The 18272-nt window shown below is 49.6% G+C and overlaps 2 protein-coding genes and 1 long non-coding RNA gene across 13 annotated transcripts in view; 1 reads left to right on the forward strand and 2 right to left on the reverse strand.

Moving 5' to 3' along the window:
• P3H2 (prolyl 3-hydroxylase 2) overlaps nt 1-6577 on the forward strand; it is a 53445-nt gene extending 46868 nt beyond the window's left edge. Inside the window, exons 9-15 of one of the 3 annotated variants that reach the window (XM_019619043.3) lie at nt 2123-2250; nt 2591-2689; nt 2766-2916; nt 3417-3534; nt 4015-4090; nt 4232-4372; nt 5297-6577. In XM_019619043.3, the coding sequence (XP_019474588.2) occupies nt 2123-2250; nt 2591-2689; nt 2766-2916; nt 3417-3534; nt 4015-4090; nt 4232-4372; nt 5297-5389 (806 nt within the window). In that variant the 3' untranslated portion in view covers nt 5390-6577. The other 2 variants (XM_010716743.4, XM_085233231.1) reach the window with 2 other exon arrangements.
• LOC146543637 (uncharacterized) lies at nt 5401-11558 on the reverse strand. 2 transcript variants are annotated; one of them, XR_014885590.1, is made up of 2 exons: nt 10983-11558; nt 5401-10872 (listed from the first exon to the last, which is right to left on the reverse strand). It is a non-coding gene; the product is annotated as an uncharacterized LOC146543637 (long non-coding RNA). The 2 variants fall into 2 exon arrangements; XR_014885589.1 differs by having other exon boundaries at nt 10952-11558.
• Nucleotides 11559-11868: 310 nt separating this feature from the next.
• The window catches only part of TP63 (tumor protein p63), a 174147-nt gene continuing 167743 nt past the window's right edge, over nt 11869-18272 (reverse strand). For all 8 annotated transcript variants that reach the window (XM_085233225.1, XM_085233224.1, XM_010716747.4 and 5 more), the window contains 4 exons: nt 18115-18272; nt 17122-17266; nt 16145-16238; nt 11869-14893 (listed from right to left, as the gene is read on the reverse strand). In XM_085233225.1, the coding sequence (XP_085089351.1) occupies nt 14597-14893; nt 16145-16238; nt 17122-17266; nt 18115-18272 (694 nt within the window). In that variant the 3' untranslated portion in view covers nt 11869-14596. The remainder of the gene's footprint in view (nt 14894-16144; nt 16239-17121; nt 17267-18114) is intronic.

The following is an 18272-nucleotide window of genomic DNA, read 5'->3' on the forward strand; positions in this document are numbered from 1 at the left end:
TTGCTACAGACAGGCAGCTGAGCAATGATGGCCAATCCTACCTGAGCAGTAACCTTTCCTTCAGGTGCTTTTAAAGGATGTTCCCTATTGCTGCAGGAGGATGCTGTCAGCCTTGGGTTTGGGGAATACTGGCTTTGCTAAATGGGCTGGATTGCACTGCATTAACAACCATTTCTGTTTGCAGACTGGCTTGTTACATCATACTTTGGCTTCCCCCAAATGACTTAGTTTTAAGGCCCATCGGCAGGGTTTTCAACTGATTTCAGCACATTCTCATCACCCACAGAAAACATCATAACATCTTCTACCAACAGATGAGGTTTCCCTCGTAACAATTTAGAAAAACTAGGTTGTGGCCAAATACCAATACGTGCTCCTCTGTGCAAAACAACAGGATCTCAGGCCAGGAGGTGTTCTGTGGGCCAGCTCCACAGCAGCTGGCAGTTGAACCTCTGTGTAATCCAAGAAATTCACAGCTTTCTGTGGCCCAAGTTCTCTCTTGCTGCTCAGTATCTTGTTCAGATACTGAACAAGATTTCCCGTTCTTTAGCCACACACGTAAAGTAGGAGGACATTAAAGAGCTGCTTAAGCCAAGCAATAAGCTTGCTTATTTATATTTGTTTGTTTGCCTTTGCAACCAAATAATTTCACTGTGTCTTTCTCTGTGCTGTGCTTTTATTCTTGCTGGTTAATTTACAGAGAAAACTGAAACGTTTCAAAGAAAGGACAGGATTTTTGTCTACCCTGCTGCGTTATTTCTTTGTTTCCTTTTTCTCTTGGAAAGAGAAAAGGTCAGAACAGGAAAAGAAAGGTGTCTTTAATGTTGTGCTCCACTTTTATACTGAACTCTTTCACCCCTTCTCCTCTTCTATTGGTTCCTTTGCTTCCAAAACCCAAAGAATTCCATGGTATCTTTGGGGTGATTTTTTTTTTTTTCGCAGAGCATACACATGGATCTTTTGATCTCAGCCATGGATGAATGGCTCTCTTCCAAAATAAACTCACCCTATTGCAATTTTATCCTTAGGAAATGTAAAAGCCCACTAGATCATGATGCACCATGGATCCCAGAGCGTGCTCTGGCTTCTTGAAAAGCAGCCCGGCCTTTAAATAATCCCTATCCCTCCCTCCTATTTTAAATGAACAGTGAGAAAGTGGTTGCCAAGGGCTGATCCATGGGTTAATGTGTTGTGTGTTCTGAACGAGGGCAGAGTAGAATGGAAAGTAACTGCAGGAGGGTAGAGGAGCTCTGGTGTTGGTCCTGTGGCTTGTTTGGTTCAGGGCAGTCAGGATTAGGAAATGTTATCATAAAATATTATCATTATCATGTTGTTTTTAAAACTCAAGGGTTAAGTGACATGACACTGAACAATACAAACTCATTATAATGTTGGGAAATGAAGAGATATCTATATATAAAAGCCAGGACACCTACTTCCCATTTCCAAGGCTTTATTTGGAGAGCAATTGAGAAAGAGGAATGATACTACGTGTTGGACAAGATAATCTTAGTGGTCTTTTCCAACCTTAATGATTCTATGATCCAGGCAAGAGTGAGGGATTGTTGCTGTGAAGGGATGACTGTAGTGGCAGTTCCATGACCACTACAGGGGACAAAGATTGTCCTCAGGGTCCCCCAGCTCTTACATTGCCCAGTGGGATCAAGCACAAGTGATGTTTGCTGCGAACCACCCATGTATTGGGTTTTCTACGTGGGTAGAAGGCAAAAATACCCACTGAGGATAATAGCAGAGAACGGCTTTGTGTGCCAAGCCAGCAGGAGTCGCACAAGGAAATGCAATGGACAGGAGAGCTAGGTTAGCTGGGGTCTCTCATTGTGTCCTGCTGGGTTCTGGCATTTTCAGGATGCATTTGCAAGACACTGCTAACAAGAACATGGAAAGTGCTGATGCTCTTGCAGCAAATTGTTTTCACCTCTAGGCGTTTCCATTGCTTCTGTTTCTTTTGTTGTTGATGTGAGGCCAAGCTCTGCTCTCTGCTGTAAAACCATTTCCCTGGAAGCACACTCGGTGAGTTCAGCTGGCCCTGCGCCATGGTACAAGATGTCAGTAAGGCCAGGTCATGTTCAGCAGGGCTGTTTTGTGTCTCCCTTTCCATCAGGGGGTCCGCTTCTCTACAGCGACGTGAAGTTTGTCTACAACTCACAGCAGCTGAATGGCACCCAACGAGTGCTACTGGACAACGTCATCTCAGAGGAGCAGTGCCAGGAGCTTCACAGAGTGGCCAGTGTGAGTGGATTGTGTCTGTGGGGGATGTGGCTGCCTTGGGGGTTCAGTATTAGATGTCTCACAAATATTTGACTTGTCAGAGGTGAGTTCTGTCTGTCTACAGGTGGATTCAGGGCTTGCTCCTTGATCCTGAGCATTGTAAATGTTGTGATGCTGGTAGAGGGCATTCAGATGCTTATCCTGATAATATACCCTTAGCTCCAGCAGAGGAGCTGTTGATCCTCCTTGGGCTGGTCCTTGAGGATTTGGGAAGAGGGTCCAGTTGATTGCATTGCAGATTTTTTCCCCCCACACTCCTGAGGAACTACTTCACAATCACCCATGTTTGTGTCTGTCCTAGCAGGGAATCATGTTGGCTGGAGATGGCTATAGGGGCAAAACCTCTCCCCATACCCCAAATGAGAGATTTGAAGGCGCCACTGTCCTCAAAGCCCTCAAGGTAGAGTTCCCTTTTCTCCTCTCCTTCCCCCTCTAGCTGGCACAGCACTAACTCCTCACCCTTTCTCCCTGCCCAGTATGGCTATGAGGGCCGTGTCCCACTCAAGAGCGCCCGGCTCTTCTACGACATCAGCGAGAAGGCCCGCAGGATCGTAGAGTCCTACTTCATGCTCAACTCCACACTCTACTTCTCCTACACGCACCTGGTGTGCCGCACCGCTCTCTCTGGTGAGCCCTGGGATGGCCCACTCAACACTGGGGTGTTGAGTACCCCGGTGGGGGGGGGGTGATGGCGTGGCAAGTGGGGACGTGAGTCTGGGATTCTCTCTCTTTTGTTTGGTGTTTGAAGTAATGGCCAAGAGCTGGGCGAAATCACTCATCTGTAGTGTGGGCACTGCTGTCCCAAAGAAGCTCATTTTTGTGGTTTCTCTTGCTCTTCATGTCTCCAACTCTTTTCTCTCTTCTCTTTCCTCTGTCTCACTGTCCTTTCTCCTTTCTATCTCCCAGTCCTCCATCTCTCTTCTCATCAATAACAAACAAGAAAAGCTGTGCAAATCTGACTCCTCAGGTTTGCCTTTTCTCCCCAACATTTTCTTTGCTCCTTTTGCTTGTCCACACCACTCGGAGCGGGGCCAGGGCATGCTGCCTCCATAACAGACTTCACACAGCAAGACATTGTCACTTCATCCACCCCTTCTTCCCCCCTTCCTCCCCATGGCCCTGGCTAGGCCAGCAGGAGAGGAGGAATGACCTGAGCCACCCCATCCATGCTGACAACTGCCTCCTGGACCCCGAGGCCAATGAGTGTTGGAAGGAGCCTCCTGCCTACACCTTTCGGGACTACAGGTAGGAAGGACAGGGCTGCCCCTGGATTTCTCCCCAGGTCGGAGCACGCTGTTGCAAGTCTGTAAACCCTAAAGCTGGTGCATTCCAGTGATGGCAGAAGTGACATCCAGCAGGGTCCTTGCTGATAGCAGCAAGCATTATGGCTAAGCTGATAGCTGGAGTTTAACTGTAATAGCTATGCAGTATTTTAGGGGAGGGAGGTCCCAGTGTGGCCTTCAAGACTGTATGTCTTGGAGGCTTTTTTGGTGCAAAATGGAAGGGTCGAAGCCTGGTGTGACTTGAGACATTCTGAGAATGATCTCCTGGTCAAGGAGTGATATGCTGATTATCAGCTGTGGCTCTAAACCAGCACTATTTGGGCAAAATTGCTCTGGCTGATGCGAGAGGAAGTAGAGAGGGCTGTGTGTGTCCGTCCCCTCCCCCCCACCAGGATGATAGACCCAGAGCAGTGATCTCACAGGGCATTCCTTCTTTCCATAGTGCCCTCCTCTACATGAATGCAGATTTTGAAGGCGGAGAATTCATTTTCACTGAGATGGACGCCAAAACAGTGACGGTGAGTCAGTGCCCTTTCCTGGCTGAGCTGAGCTGCAGGAACCCTACAAGGTCCTGGGACCAGACACCCAGCGGGGCCCTGGGCCCCAGGGAATGCAGACACGGCCAATGCGTGCCACCTTCATTGCCTGTTTCCCTGCAGGCATCCATCAAGCCCAAGTGTGGACGAATGGTCAGCTTCTCGTCAGGCGGTGAGAATCCGCATGGGGTGAAGGCAGTTACCAAAGGTCAGCGGTGTGCTGTGGCTTTGTGGTTTACCTTGGACCCACTTTACAGAGAGCTGGTGAGTCTTTCCATCACATCATGAGAGGGAGATGGCAGGCACCCAGAGCAGCCATAGCCTTCAGTCCCCCTGTGTCTATTGCCACTCCCACCAGCGACACGAGGCCACAAGGAGGGAGGAGCTCTTAGGAGACCCCAGAGCAGTTTTCTCTGATGGGTACCCAGGGGCACAGGCAGCTGTGCAGGCTGGGCTGGGATGCTGAGCAGAGTGCTGGAGGACTGTGTGTAACGGTGGGGCTGTCCGTTCCTGACACCTAGTGGCCAATAACTCGATGAACGGGAGCAGCATGGATGATGAAGGGAGCTTATAAGCAGGAGGGAAGGAGAAGTTTTTACTTGGGTAGATATGATAAGACAAGGGGGAAGCGCTTTAAACTGAAAGAGGGGAGAGCTAGATTCGATGCTAGGTGGAAATATTTGACTGTGATGGCAATGAAGCACTGACCTAGGCTGCCCAGAGAGGTTGTGGATGCCTCATTCCTGGAGATTTTCAAGGCCAGATGGATGGTGATAAGAGATCTGCAGAATGTCAGCTCGGCTCCATTCACAGAATCAGGTTGGAAGGGACCTCATGGATCATGAATCTCCAACCCCCCTGCTACATGCAGGGCCACCAACCTCCCCATTTAATACTAGACCAGGCTGCCCAGGCCCCCATCCAGCCTGGCCTTGAACACCTCCAGGGATGGGGCATCCACAACCTCTCTGGGCAGCCTGTTCCAGTACTCCACCACGCTCTCTGCACCTCAGCACCTTGGAGGGAGGAGGGAATTAGGTATTGAGATGAACAGAGAATTAGATTCATTCTGCCCAGCAAATCCTCAACACAAATGCACTCCTTGTGCACTGAAGGCCTTTGGAGGAGATGTGTGCTGTGCTGAGTGAGTGCTGAAGCTTTGTGGTTTCTCCCCTTCCGTTCTTGCAGGAGCGAATCCAGGCAGATGAAGTGATCGCCATGTTGGACCAGCAGCACCTAGGACCCAGTGAAATGAACATCAATCCAAAGGATGAGCTATGAACTAGGCCAAAGACTTTTTCTATTAAATATTTATTTAATATTGTTAATCTTATTAGAACCTTTTATATTTTTGTACAGAGATGCTGTATAAATTAACAGGTTAATATGATTGTGGAGTTTGTGGGAGTGCCTTTGCAGCATTTAGCACAGCTCTCAGTGGGACCCCTCATCCTTGTACCAGCGTCTCCTGCTCGGCCTGTCTTTGCTGCTGGGGATCCCTGTCCTTCCTGAGCGCTGGTCAGGACCCACTCAGCCCTGTTGTACCCCCTTGGAGGACCCCTTTTATCTTCTTCAACCAGAAGCAGCTGCTTCTCTTTAGCTTCTGCTAGCGAAATGTCTCAGGTATGCTGATGGAGCTCTCTGCCAAGGGTGGCTAGAGACCTAGCAGTCCTGCCCCAGAAATCGCTGCGAGGGTTGTGGTTGGAGCTTACCCCCCTGAGGAGCTTTGTTTTGCTCCCCACTGCTTTGTCTCAGTGCCTTTTCAGTGCCCTCAACCAGCACTGCCATTTCTAGGACTTAAAATGGGTAGTGAAGACTTGGCTTTGTTCTTCCTGCCCCCTCAACCTTCCAGCCCTAGTTGAGGCCTTGTTCCCTCCTCTCATGGGCCCCAAGGCGAGCGGCAAGGATGATCTTTTCAGGAGGAAATCTCATGATCGTCATCAACTGGCTTACAGTGGAAGGAACCTCAGAGATCATCATGCTCCACCACCTTGCTCTGCCCTCTGGATAAACACTTGTCCAGGCTGGGGAGGAGATGCCATTACCCCACGGAAGATGATGGAAGGTTGATTTGCTCCACCTCTTAAAGTGCTGCACCTGGAGGGGAGAACACTATGTGCACCCCCAAGCTGCTGGCGTGCTTTGGTTTGTGGACATCACCTCCTATCGCTGTGGGCTGTTCAAGTACTTCAGCAGGTTGGCTTCACAAGAAAAGACTCCTGGTAATTGCTTACCTGCCCCTTTGTTTAACACAGCCCCAAGAAGTGCTGAAAGCAGTGGGTGGCAGCAGGCGAACAGAACCACAGGGTCCATTGCCCCCTCTCTACCCCTCCCCATCACAGCTGGGCTTGGCTCCTGCGCTGACCCCCTGAGCCTGGTCTGTGCTGCTCCCAGGAGCTGGTTTGCTGCTGTGGTGTTAACTGGAGCTGTGTCTAAATCCAAGGGAAATAAAACAAATGAGACACCACATTTGGGCTTGTATGTTTTTATCCAAGTATGAGAGGGGGAGAGTGGGGCTCCTCCTAGGCGTACTTAGTTCAGGGTTCTATGGTGCTGCTGGAAGCGCATCAGGGAGCACAGCTTTTTGGGACTTGACTGCAAACACAGGGTTCCTCAGCCTTGAAGCTTGAGGAAGGGCTCTGGGCACCCAGGGTTCTCTCCTCACCCTGCTCTGTGCTGTCAGAAGTGCTTGCCAGGCACTTACCATGAATCAAAAGCACTTTTCCAGCATTTTCTTCCTGCAATGTCTCACCTCAGAGGAAAACTTCTGCAGCAATAGCATAGGTGGAGGCCAGGCTTCTTAATGCAAGGCTGGCACATGCACCAAAATGCAGTGCAGGCTTTTGAGTCTCTTGCATCAATGCAACCTGGCACCTGAGATTTTAATTCAGAGTGGTCTGGAGACCGCGGGGGTGACAGTCTGCCCCAAGGGCAGCCACAGCTCTGAAAAATGCAAGATAGCAGGAAACGCCAGAATGTGCATATATTACTCCTTGGAGTTCTCCTTCCCCTGCCAGGCTGCTACCAGCTGCTCCCCAAAACCCCTACAAGAAGCAGCTCCCCCCCAGGGCCTGGCAAATGGAGCTGATGTGTTCTTGAGAGCATTTTGCTCCTCCAGCCCGACCTGAGCCCCCAAAGCTGCACCCTCAGCTCCATTGCCCGCAGCACTGCTTTCATTAATAGAAGCGTGCCCCTTCTGGAGGTAGTTAGACCTTTTGCATGTCCATTTATTTCCCAGGAACCAAAGGAGAGCAGCAGCTGAGCCTTGGCCAGGAGATGCTGGAGGAGTTGGGATGAAAAAAACATCATTGAGGAGGGAAAAAAAATAAAATGTTGTTGCCACCCGCCCACACCCTTGAGGAAAAGAAGGCAAAACAAAACAGCTGGCTGTGGTAACACTGGCAGTGAGATGAAAATGGGCTCGTCCCACTTTGGGGAAGAATTATGTTAGAAAAGAAGGAAAGAAGCACTCCTCCCTTTGGTTTCCACAACTGGAAGCCCACATCTCACCACCTACCTGCAAGAGAAGTGCTGCACTGTGGGTATGGCCCACACAGCCCTGCTCCATCACAGCTGCACACTGGTGGGAGCTAATGCCCATCATTTCTGCACCACCCCTGTCCTGGAGACCATGGTTGGCACAAAGAAACAGCTGCTTGCTCCTGGAGAGGCCACAACAGGGGAAAACAAAACTCACCAGCACCTCGCAGGCACCTGGGGTTGTTTGTTCACTTCTTCTTTCGTTTCAACACCTCAGAGCTGGCAGTGTGCTGCAGCAGTGCTGCCAGCACCAAGATTGCTGTGTGTGAGCTGCTGGCCAACTAGGGTGGATGGGTGGAGACTGAATTTTCCCTTTATTTGTGTTTTCAAAAATCCCTTCTGGCTCTGGGTGAGGCAGCAAGAGCTGCGTGGTTTCATGTCTGTCTTCTTGTGACAGTTACCTGCCTACAGCTCCTCTGAGCAAGGGGCCGGGCAGGGAATGCCCTCAGCCTCTCCCCATTGCGCTTTTCTTCTTCCTTTTTCACTCTCTCGAGTCCTGAAAACAGCTCCAATGTGAGGCTGTCATTCCAAATGTGTGAAATGACACAGGAAGCCTTTCCTCAAGGCAGCCCCTAGAAGCAGGAGGGGATGGGGCAGGTTGAGGTCTTCCTAAACCCTACCTTGAGCAGAAGTGCCTTACGCTCACCATGCTCCACCCAGAGTTGGTGCTCACTGACTTGGGCTCTCCCTGCTGCCTTCAACTTCACCATGCAGATCCCTGCCAGCACTGCTGCTTTCCTCTGAAATACTTCCTGTTCTGGGAAAAATCCATCAGGGCTCCTTGCTTTGTCCTCTAGGCAGCCATGCACCAGTCACCATGGCCCTGGGACGCTGCAGCACAATGACCTGGCACTCTTAGAATCATAGAACATTCTGAGTTGTAAAAGACCCACATGGTTCATTGAGTCCAACCCTTGGCTTCACACAGGACCACCCAAAATCCAAACCCTATGTCTGAGAGCGTTGTCCATACACTTCTTGAGCTCTGGCAAGCTTAGTGCCCGACCACCATCCTGGGGAGGCTCTTCCAGCACCTGAGCACTCTCTTGGGAAGATCAATTGGGTTGAAGGGAGCAACAGACCATTGTGGGTGGATACAGGGCCCTCCACCACTACCCACAAGAGAGCTGCCCTGCCCTTCAACCAGCTCCACCTAGCTTCCCAGTCAGCACTGCTCTTCTTCAATAGCAACAGGGATGCTCATACCCTTCCAGAGCAGCACAGATGGAGGGAATCAGCTCTCACTGCTCCCAAGAGCTCTCTGTGCAGCAGGAGGACACAGCTTACACAGGACACAACATACCCACCAACTGTCCTTGACTGCCTGGTGTCCCTGGCAGGGATCTCTGTTACAGCCAGTTTCCTCCCCCCTCAGGCACCTCTGTAACAACCGCAGACAGCCACTGCCTGCGGCCAGACCACGCAATTCCTACCTGAACAGTTGCCTGCTGACAGCTTCTCCTTCCCCGGGGGCAGTCAGGGCAGGTGGGGCACATCCAGCCACCCCTCCACCTGAATCACCACTGCTACAGTTGAGCAAATCCAACGCACGCATGTGGTTTGGGCACCACTTTTACCATCAGCCCTCAGCCTTCCATGCACAGAACAGCTGCTGGAAGCTCCCACCCACTGCCTTCCTTCCCAGCTTTTTGCACATGGGCACTTAATCCCATGCTGGATGTGACCCTCAAGCTCCCATCACCCCCATACCCACACCAGTGGTACTTGGTTGCCTCCTTGGCACACCATATCCATGCATTTATCTCCCATTTCGCCATGACGCACAGATAATTCGATGCAATTGTGCACCCGCCCACACCTTTAATTAATCAGATCTCTTTTTTTCCATGTGGCACTGTGCAATATTTTGTTTCCTAACTGCAGAGTGCTGGGATCTGTTGTAACATTTCTTACCCAATTCCAGTGCTGAGGGCTATGCAGCCCAGAAGTTGGATGGCATGTGTAGAAATCTTCAGCACCGTCTCCAGAGGCCATTTCCAAGGAATCAGAAGCTGAATTAATCAGAGGCTTGCTGAGGGATTTGGGAAAATAAAAACAACCAACACAAAACAACCATAAACAAAACCCAACAGCTCTGCCAACAAACAAAAGCAACTTCAGGAGGAAAACAGGAAGAAAGCAGCAGAATCCCTAAGGTGCCATTTAGGAAAAACAGGAGGAAATTAGAGACCAGCACCTGTACTGCCCACCTCCCAGCACAGGATGTGCCATCCTTCCTCTCTCCCCACCTCCTTATCAAATATCTCCATTCTCACACTGCAGCGGGTACCTGTCCACTGCTAGGGGCAGCTCTCCCTTCTGCCCTTCTCCCACCCCAAAACCACACTACAGCCATGCTGAGCTCTGAAAGCACACAGCTGGCAGGGAGCCCCAGGGTGGCAGCACCCTGCAGGTGCACAGTACAGAGCTGCAGGCAGGTGGGCCCTGACAGGGTGCCTGGCTCCCCACCCAGACTGGCTCAGCTGGGTGCTGCCGTGGGAGCCCCACACCGAGCTGCAGAACCAGGTGCTGCTGTGGGAGTTCCTGGCTGGGAAGGTAGCGCGCATTTCAGCCTGGTTGCTGCGGGGTGATGCTGCACGGGGGAACCATGGAGGGCTGCGGTCTTCAGGGTAGGAGGAGAGGGGGCTGTCCCCGGCTGCTGTGGGAGGAGCGGCCCCGGGAGCCCCGAGTACGGCCCCGGCAGAGGGCAGTGGTGCCCCGACCGTAGCGCTCCGCAGCGGTACGGAACCCATGCAAAGGAACGGGTCAGCACGACAGGGACGGGGCAGGAACCTATTTCCTTTTTAATTAAAAGAAAAGAACGAGAAGAAGGAGGGGAGGAGAGGAGAAGGAGAAAAGAAAATAAAAGGAAAAAAAAAAAAGCCTCTGTCTGCATGGAAGCCCCCCATCTCCAGCTGCGGGCTGTTGGAAGAGACCATGTAAGCATCTCCCTCACGTCATGGTTGGTAGCAGCCCAGCTGCCTTAGGTAAGTACTAAGCGTGCCAGGATGCACCCTTCTCGCGTCTGAGCATGCAGCCCCAGCGATGGAGGAAGTAGCACAGCCAAAAGACCAAGGGCTGCAGTGGTTATGGTAGTAAAGGAAAAAAAAAAAAAACCTTCATACCTGTGAAGGAATTATCCCATTATCCAAAGACTCCAGCAGGTCCAGATATATCGATGGTGAAAAGCAGCAGCGTGGGATTCCTCAGCACGTAAACTCTTGCTGTAACATAAGCAAAAGTCATTAATCCAGCAATGGTTCACAGCTACTGCAATCAACAGCAAACACATTTCAAGCTTACCTGGTTCACAGAAACCAAAATCCTCTTTTACCTGATTCAGTTAGCTCATCTGGAGGCATGGAGCTGAAACAGCAAGTTCCTGCATTCCCAGCAGCACTGCTCTCTCTGAGAGCAGCTTATTAGCTTTTTTTTAATGCCACATTTGAGCACCCCCTGGCTGTCAGAGCAGAACCCAGAGTGGAACGATGCCTCCAGGCAGCAATACCCGGAGACAGAAGCTTCTCTGGCCCTTTGGCCAAGAACAACAGCAGAAGCGACCAGAAACAAAGGAAATCAGAGAGGAGTTCCCTGTGTAATGGTTAACATGGAATTAACTCCCACAGGGAAGAATGAAGTTTTCCCTCTTGAGAGATCTTTATAGGGGTGTGCTTTTTCTTTTTATTTAAAAAAAAAACAAAAACAAACACAGACCTTTTGTTGCCTTCCTGAGCCCTTCCACAACCTCAGAAAGCTGTGGGAGACAGATACGAGCTCTGTGCAGAAGCCACTGATGGGGTTACTGTGAAGCTCCATATGACTCAACACTCCAGACAAGACAAAGAGCGGAAGCTGAAGCACAAAATTCAGACATACAGACATACCCACTAACAATGGAGAAGGGGAAGTCAGCTCAAGGGAACTACACATAGAGGCAATTTTCCCTCTGGAGTATCTGCAGGGAGGCAGACACCTTCCTGGTGCAGCTTAATGGGCCCGAAATGAGATGGCACAAAACCACCTCCACAGCCCCTGCGCTGGGCCAAGCAAGGACTGGACTGCTGAAGCAGCCACCAATGAGTGCCTATGGGATTAAAGGGTAGGCACACAGGGGTGACACTGTTACAGTCCCAGCTGCTCAACTGGATAAGCAGCAAAGGCCCCTGCTCATTTCCAAAGAGGCGCATAGGCAAGAAAAGAAACTGCTTGGGAATGGGGTGTCGTTTTCAATTTGGCTTTTATTTTCATTGACTTCAACAACAAGGCGTTCCAAAATAGACACAAGATCTGGTAGAGGAAACACTGTCATTACTAGAAGCATCAGTAGATTCTTAGCTCAATTAACCGATAGGCTTTGATGTATCAAAACAACAACAACAACAAAAAACAACAACAAAATCACAGCTCTACAGGGGAGGGTAAAAGCTGCAGCTGTTCAAACTCGCTTGAAGATTCCAGTTACACAGAAGTGCGCTCCATAGTGGGACATAGAAAAGTTTTCACAGCATATATTTTAATCACTAGTGATGCAGCAGCAAAGCTCCATCTCACTGCTGAACTGAAAAGCAGATACTGACGATTTTGTGCCCAGACTCTGGGCACAGCATTAACCTTTATAGAAGTCAGAAGCTTGTCCCTAGAATGAAGGTACTTTTTGCATCAATATTTTACAACACTGAAGCAGCTCCGAAAGGATTACACAATGGAGATGCAAAACCACAGAGGGCACAAACCTGGTTCCCTGCCAGGAACCTGCAGAGTACCCACACTAACACTGCCCTGCCTAACACTGCCCTGCTGAATTAATTCTTGCATGGAGTCAGGAGGAGGCTGACTCGCTTCTTTTGTAGCATAGTAGGAAAAAAAAAAAAAGACATATAGTAAGTTTTCACACTGAGCACGTTAAATACTTTGAAATCTAGGACGCTGCTCTTTGAAGTGTTACAAAACAAAATGATAAAACAGGCTCTCAGTACCTGCCCCTTCCCCTCAACTGCAAAGTAACACAGGAATCTCAGTATGAAAAATACAAATATATTTGTCGAGTGACAAGTCATTTGTTACAAAGTATACTGTAGGCATTTTGCATAAAAATAATAATTAAAAAAAACAGAACAAAAACAAGAAAACATTTTACTGTGGTTCTGTCACACCCGGTAGCCCAAGAAAAAATAAAAAAATGGCATGTTATGCTGTAGGAAACAAATTACACATACAAAAAAATATATATATACACACTTTACAAGGTAACCATCTTGCATTACCGTTCAGAGCTATCCAAAAATAGGCTTGCACAGTTACCAAAAGGCAGTCTTTGAATGCAACCTGGCACAAGGGACAGATGGAGGATGCTAACCATGTTACATCCACGTAGAAGCACACAGCAGGGCCCAGAAAAAAGCCTCTGCATTGAAATCAGATTCGTTGGTTGTAACAAGGTAAGAGGACAAGTTATTTAAAAGCTGCTTTTTTTTTTTTTTCCTATCTTTCTCCAGTAAAGAACCAACCAGCAAACAAGCCTCAGACTTACTGTTAGCAGTAAAAGCCAACTTGAAAGCAGTCGTGCTTAGCTGAGCCTCTTTAGATTTGTTTCCATACGTCAGCCTCACTACCTTGGCCAACACAAATGTGAAAACACGTACTCTGTTCAGTTGCTCGTCCACAGTATCACTGGCAGTCATTGAGGAAATGCCTCAGAGCACAGCTGCTGTTTAACCAATGAAGAAAAACAGAAAAATCATTTCAGTTCATGTAAACAGGACTTTTTGCAGTAGCAGTACCAAAGAACTGGTGCTTGTTCCAAGGCTGTTGGAAAAGATACAAATATTTATTTACTCTCCACTTCCAGTTGCTGATCATGTAGTCACCAGCAACAGAACAGACTCCAGTCTATTGCAGGCATTGCTAAGGACAGCTCTATCTTTAATTGGCAGGAAACCAATCTAACAAGGTCTACATGAAGGACTGCCTGGGTTTAAGGTGGCCAAGCCCTGCAATCACCGTACAGCTCCTGTTTTGTCCTCTGTTCAACTGAGGGACAGGCAGGCAAATCCTTCTGCTAAACTAACCAGGCAGCACATGTTGCAAAGCCTAATTCTCTAGCTTAAATGTCAGTAGCAGTACAGAATGGTGAACAATGGGTGGGGGACAAGTCTGAATTACTGATGGCTGTATTTGTATTTATATCCTGAAATAAGCAAACCAGGAAATGCAAGGAAGTCTACATTCAAGATGAGAAGACAGCAGATTGTTTTTTTTTTTTCCCCTGTAGAACACAAAGGAATAGGAAGAAGTGGGTTGCAGGTGGTCGTAAGCGCTGGCCTGTCCAGCAAAGTGCACGTGCTGTCTCCGCTGGAGAATATTACACACAAAAAGAGCACTGAGCTCTGTGGGAAGAGGCTGTTTAAGTGCAATGTTCAGCAGACCAATTCCCATTTGGTTTTTGGGATGAACTGTCAGTTTGGGATTTAGTGACTTTGGTCTTTTCTTTTTTGAATTTTTTTTTTTTTTTTTTTTAATGGGGCTTTTTAAAAACTTATTCTAACCATCCCGGTTTTTCAAAGTGGGATTGCTGGATGAGAGAGAGACAGCTTGCAGGTCAGGACACTCACAAGGTGTACGAGGGTTGGAAAGTCAAGGAAAGAAGCCCTCTTCCCACCAAAAAAAAAAAGGAAACCAGGAAACAAGAACACCACCTTCTTACGAAGGCCGACATCTTTTGAGGAAACACCACCCGCCGTCCCCCTTCGCTCAGCTCCTTCTGTCGCAAGAGCTGGGGTGGAGGTCACAGTCCAGGAGTGTGACCCAGACAGCATCAAGGGCATAAGTAGCGTGAGCGAGCAAGGAGGCTCCCGCCGCCCTCCATCCAGGGATGCAGTAGCAGAAGGAAGACAAAGGAAGGGCTGAGCAGTTCACGTCCGAGGCGGGGTGGAGCGACGCTGGCGGGACTCACTCCCCTTCCTCCTTGATGCGTTGCTGTTTGTTGCGCCGGGCATCCATGTCGAAGTTGAAGTCGTTCCACTCGTCGCGGGGCGGGAAGGAAATGGTCTGGCGGAGAGTGAAACGGACAGCGTCGATGACCCGCTCCCCCCGGGTTTCGCTGGAGCCCACGCTGACCGTGGAGGCACCGCTGGGAGTACGCAGGAGGTGGGGAGGAGAGGAGAAGTCATGGAGCTGCCGGTGGTCCAGGATGCCCTTCCAGATGGCGTGGCGGAACTGCTCCGGGATCTTGAGGCTCACCAGATCCTGCAAGGCAAGGAGCAGGGCTTAACGGGGCAGTCCCTGGGCAATCCGGAGGGTCTGGACTCCGGTAGAAGCAGCCTCTGGGCCACTCTGCAAATGCTTATGTTTAACCCGTGGTGGCTGCGATGCGCTACAGAAGCCACTAATCCTGAAGGTGGTTGTTTGCTGGCTCACCACTTCTGAACAAGCACATGGAGCTGAGAGGCAGCAAGGACTGATGACCCAAGGTCCGTTCTGAAGTGACACATTTATGCCTAAGGTATGATGACCTAAAGCTACAAGTTTAACTGGACTGTAGGCCTCCAAAACACTGTGGAGAGTTCTGCTGGTTGTCTGTGGTGGGGGGGATGCTGGACTGCAGAAGTTCAACAGCTTTGAAAACTTCAGTGTTTATTTCAAAGCCTGCAAAAGGATTTTACAATTAAAGTTTGGGCTCTGGTATTCAAAGCTCTGGGTCTGACTCTATTGAAACTGCCTTAATTACTTGAACAAACCCAAAATTTAAGACAGAAGCCTAAACTTGAAGAAATATTTGGACTTTGAGGCCCCGTATTCTCTACAGGTACGTTACCTGAGGGCAGCATTACCTAGCTCTGGGAAATGTGATACTGGCTTTTGGAAAAAAAAAAATTAACAATCAGCTTTGGTTAATTTGGGTCAGCTTTTCTAATTAGAGCATCAGCAGAAGGCAGGCAGCCCAGTCTAGAAAGCATTATAGCCTTGCAAAGTCTTGGGGCAGAAATGGGAGGGCCTGCTCTCCAGAGAGCAGTGGCGCAGGAGGGGAAGAAGCAACCCTGCAGGAAGAGCCATGCAAGAGAAAGGAGAGCTGGGCTGAGATGCCAGTGGCAAGGGAAGATTCGTTAAAGCAAGGCCAGAGAACAAGAGCAGGGAGAGAAAAATGCAGACCACTTTTGGACAGCCTACTTGTCTGCAGGCGAGTGAGGTGTTTCAGGGCGGTGTAAACTGAAACCAAGCCTTGCAGAATTAACAGGCTGTGGGCTAGGGCCGCTCTGGGGGCTGAAAAGGACAGCAGTGGGGAGGAAGAGGTACTCTCTTTGTGCTAGACAAGGCAGTTACAACACTAGTGCTGGCATTGCGTCCAGCCTCTTTTTACCTGCCAGTATATCTTCTCTGGTGTGCAACAGCCTTAAATCCAACAAATCACCAAAAATAAAATACTGAGTCTGGATTTCTGACTTGTTCCTACATCAGGGCCAAGAGTGCAAACAAAGGAAATGGTGAGGAGTTACTTACATCCATGGAGTAATGCTCAATCTGATAGATGGTGGTCAGCCCTTGGGTCGTGAAATAATCCACACAGGATGAGCAGCCCAACCTCGCTAAGAAGCTGCAGAGGAGGAAGGAAGGAAGGAGAGAGAAAAAAGGATCACCCTGGCTGCAACAGCCCAAACCACAGAAAAACCAAACACACAGCCAACCTGCAGCAACAGGAGATGAAGCTTTTACCCTTTGCTTGACCTTCTCCAAGTCATCCCAGGCCAGCAAGCCACATAGCTGCCGTATCAAATGAATGAGGGAGTCCTTTAAGCTTGCCGCCTAGCAGACAACCCTCGTGACAGCACTTTGCAGTAGTCAAAAGCTGATGCTGCAGCCCAGATCTTGAGGCAGGAAGGCTCGTAAGATCCCTTCTGCCAGCTCGCTTCACCCAGAAGGCAGCTGAGCCCATGGCAGCACATCACATAGATCGAGCTTGTCACCAAAGCAGTTGTTTTGGGGCTCACACACATCACACACCCAAAGTAATTCACATCAGCATATTCCTCTCTAAGCAAAAAGGATCATGGGGAGCATCTTTCAACCTGTTCAACTTAATGGAGGGCAAAGGGGCCACATCAGTAGGGAGGTTGGATGTATTTCTGACCCCAGTCACAGCTTACTGCGAGTACACAGGAGAAAAAAAAATACTAGTGCCAATAAGAACATCTGCAAGACCCACTATCTTAGCACAGGGTGCCCTCAGCTCCACCAGTCCAGCAGATGCTGCATCCTTTGGCTTTCATGCAGTCCTTCAATCCCTGTTTCTCTCAGTTGCTCAGAGGTGGGGAGTTTGAGGCTTAGGTGCCCAGAAGGTGCCAACCTCAGGACTGCCAAACCCACCAGATCCAGTGCTCCAGGAGAATGGAATGAGGAACCCAGCAGGGCCCTTCAGGTTCCCAGCACGAGTCCTCTGCTCCCCAAAGATGGGAAATGTGCAGCCTGCTTCTGCTCACCTGACAATGCTGCAGTCTGTGGGGTATGGAGGAGGGGGAGTGCAGTGGGACGTTGAAGGCATGGAGAGGGGAGGAGGCAGCGCCTGCGTGGGGCTGAGGCCATTCATGTCGCTGGTCATGGCCATGTGGGTGCCCATCATGGGAACTAGAGGAGAGAAGGAGGAAGCACATTGTTATCAAAGCATCCCTGCACCGTGCTTCACTCCCAGCACAGCACAATCACAGCCCAAGCAGCCTTGAACCATTGCAGAGCAGGCTCCTGAGATATTTAAGGCCTCAATAACTGTACAAAGACCAGATGACATACAGTTCTTCGGCTGCTCTCCTCTTACTGAAGCTACTGCTGACAGCATTGCCTCTGCATCACCTTCCATTGCAAACAGGCTCAGTAACAAACCTCAGTGAGCTGAGGGCATCTCGTCTTTCTCTGCTGCAGGAAAGGAGCGGAACTGAGCCAGCAGAGTAACCCAATACAGAAGCCAAAGAGTTTTGTTTCCAGAGACATTGAGCACCCAAAGGGGGATCAGCAACAGGTGTGGGCAAGAGCCCAGCGCTTTCGAAATACAAAAAAAAAAAAAAGCATCTTTTAGACCCCAGAACCATGTCTGTCATCCTAGATTTACAGGGCTGCTGAGCACTCTTCAGCAGCCAGGAGGAAGCAGGTTACAGAGCTGCGAGCTGAAAATATTTCCTCTGAAACTAAGAAGTGCCTTAATTGAAGCGAGGGAAAAAGTTTGCCAACATTTACAACTCCTCTGCTGGGAAAGGAAGATGAAACAAGCCTTGAAAGGCAGACAGCAGTGCAGCCAGCAAGATTTGCATTGAGAAGGGGCTCTGTCATCCCTGTGAGATTCAGAGCAGGATGCTGAAGGCCTGGAAAAGGCAGGTGATTTGCCCTGTGGCACAATAGCACCTCAGAGATACTGAGTCTCCTTCCCCAGATTAGCAGGGAACGTGCAGAGAGCAGAAGAAAGAGTAGGAAGGGTCTCTTACTGTTTGTTCCCATGCCGTCAGGGATGGTGGTTGGGGTCAGTGCGTTGCGCTGCTGGGGGTTTATGAGCTGGCTGACTGAGGGCAGCTTGTTCATGCTATTCATCTTGCTGAGAGGTGGCGAGTTGGAGCCATAAGACGACTGTGACTGAATGGAGGTC

This window comes from Meleagris gallopavo, chromosome 11 (assembly GCF_905368555.1).
Source record: "Meleagris gallopavo chromosome 11, MGAL_WU_HG_1.1, whole genome shotgun sequence".
In the NCBI taxonomy this organism is placed as follows: domain Eukaryota; kingdom Metazoa; phylum Chordata; class Aves; order Galliformes; family Phasianidae; genus Meleagris; species Meleagris gallopavo.